This window comes from Populus euphratica, unplaced genomic scaffold (assembly GCF_000495115.2).
Source record: "Populus euphratica unplaced genomic scaffold, PopEup_1.0 scaffold405.1, whole genome shotgun sequence".
NCBI lineage: Eukaryota > Viridiplantae > Streptophyta > Magnoliopsida > Malpighiales > Salicaceae > Populus > Populus euphratica.
Genome location: NW_011500289.1, coordinates 104,033 through 105,999, shown reverse-complemented (window position 1 = coordinate 105,999; position 1,967 = coordinate 104,033). Strand labels below are relative to the sequence as shown.

The 1,967-nt window shown below is 31.8% G+C and overlaps 1 protein-coding gene across 1 annotated transcript; it reads left to right on the top strand.

The window, feature by feature from the left end:
• Positions 1-385: 385 nt before the first annotated feature.
• LOC105113242 (protein NDR1-like) lies at positions 386-1,212 on the top strand. Its single transcript, XM_011009334.1, has one exon. It carries the CDS (start codon positions 457-459, stop codon positions 1,129-1,131), a length of 675 nt encoding a protein of 224 aa, XP_011007636.1. The 5' UTR covers positions 386-456; the 3' UTR covers positions 1,132-1,212.
• Positions 1,213-1,967: the final 755 nt, after the last annotated feature.

Sequence of the window (1,967 nt, the reverse complement as noted above, 5' to 3'; positions counted from 1 at the left end):
TTATTCAATAGAGGTGCCTTAACCACAATTAATGATTGCTTGTATCCGAGAATGGGTGCATATCGACAACTTCTCTTCTCTTTTTTATATGGTTTTGGGTTTTATACTTGGTAATTCGGAGTTTTCTTTCCCTTTTCGTGTGCTGAAAATTGATTTTATGTGGTTTGAGAGAAGCGATGTACTTTTATCGAGTATATTAATTATCACCTATTACCAGCAAATGTTTAAGACACTTTAACATATGCTTTTACAAAAACAATAATGCTTTTACCATTTATATGCAAAAGCAATTGAACAAACAATGACAAGAATATATTCTTTTCTTCCCCATGCAAACACCTACAATCCTTAACTTCAAGCCCCGCCTTCCTTGCTACACTACATAACTCAATTCCACAAACACTTGCATTCATTAAAACTCTTTCGAAATTCCCTTCATTGTCTTGCCCATAAAAGATGTCCACCGCCCAACCAATACCCATTCAACATGAACGAGAAGCTCGGCCGCCGAAACGCCACCATTCCGCCAGCTACTATGTCCATCGAGCCCGTGATAGTTTGACCACTCGGGTCTCCAAGATTATATGTGGCGTATTCTTAACCCTTCTATTCATAGTTGGCATTGCTGCATTCATAGCATGGCTCAGTTTGCGCCCGCATCGTCCTCGGATCCACATCCGGAATTTTTCAATTCCAGGCTTGGATCAGCCAACTGGGTTCGATAATGCTGAGATAATTTTCAATGTCACAGCTCGGAACTCGAACCAAGTAATCGGGTATTATTATGATTCAGTGGAAGCCTTTGTTTATTACAGAAATCAAGTGATTGGGTATGCACCTTTAGTTGACTCGTTTTATCAAGAGCCCAAAAATACAACTATTTTGTACAAGGTTTTGAGTGGGGCCACCCTAAATGTGACTAGTGACCGTTGGTCGGAGTTTAGGAATGATCGTGCGCTCGGAACAGTTGTTTTTCGTTTAGATGTAACGGGGATGGTTCGATTTAAGGTGTCCACGTGGGATAGTAAGCGCCATCGGATGCATTCCAATTGTGAAATTGGTGTTAGCCCAGATGGATCCATCTTGGAAAGTTATAAAAATAAGAGGTGCCCTGTATATTTCAGTAATTGATTTGTCAGAGTGTAAGTTATGTAATTTTCTTTGCTGTTGTCTTTATCTTTTTAATTTGAATATATTTTACTTGGATATTGATTTTTTTCCTAAGAGATAGAAGGGTTTGATTAATACATTTCCATCATATTTTTCCTTCACAATGATCCAATTTCTAATAGTTTATTAAGTTATTAATTACTTTATTAAGTTTTCTATCAATTAATAAGTTCTTCAATCAATAATGATTGACATTTAAAAAATAACTATAACTCAATTAATATTAATATCTGAATTAAAATCAAGCCCAGTATACTTCTACCACATTAGTTCATCTCCATTTATTAATTTGGAAGAGAGTTAGCTTGAATACAAAATTACATCAAACTTTCGCTTTCCATTTATTTGGAAGAGAATTAGCTTGAATATAAAATTACATCAAATTGTCACCTTTTAAGATTGCATTTGAGAATGGTAATGATTGTAGTTTAAAATATTTTTAACTTAGATATATCAGATTGCATTTGAGAATGGTAATGATTGTAATTTAAAATATTTTTAACTTAGATATACCTCAAAATAATATTTTTTATTTATTTTTTAAAAAATATTTTTTACATTAGTATATTAAAGCAATTTTAAAATATAAAAAATTAATTTTAAATAAAAAAATTAAATTTTTTAAAAACATGAATTTAACCACCTCTACAAATAGATTCTAAATTCTCTTCCGCGTCTCCAAGGTGGTTAGTATTGCAAGAAAAAAAAATAGATATATAAAAAATAAAAATAAATTTAATTAGAGAGATATAAAATAAATATTTTTAATATAATTTTAGAATTAATTTTTATACTTT

What these genes read in the sequence shown, in the direction of transcription:
- LOC105113242 (XM_011009334.1), top strand. Translation starts at nt 457, where the DNA reads ATGTCCACCGCCCAACCAATACCCATTCAACATGAACGAGAAGCTCGG.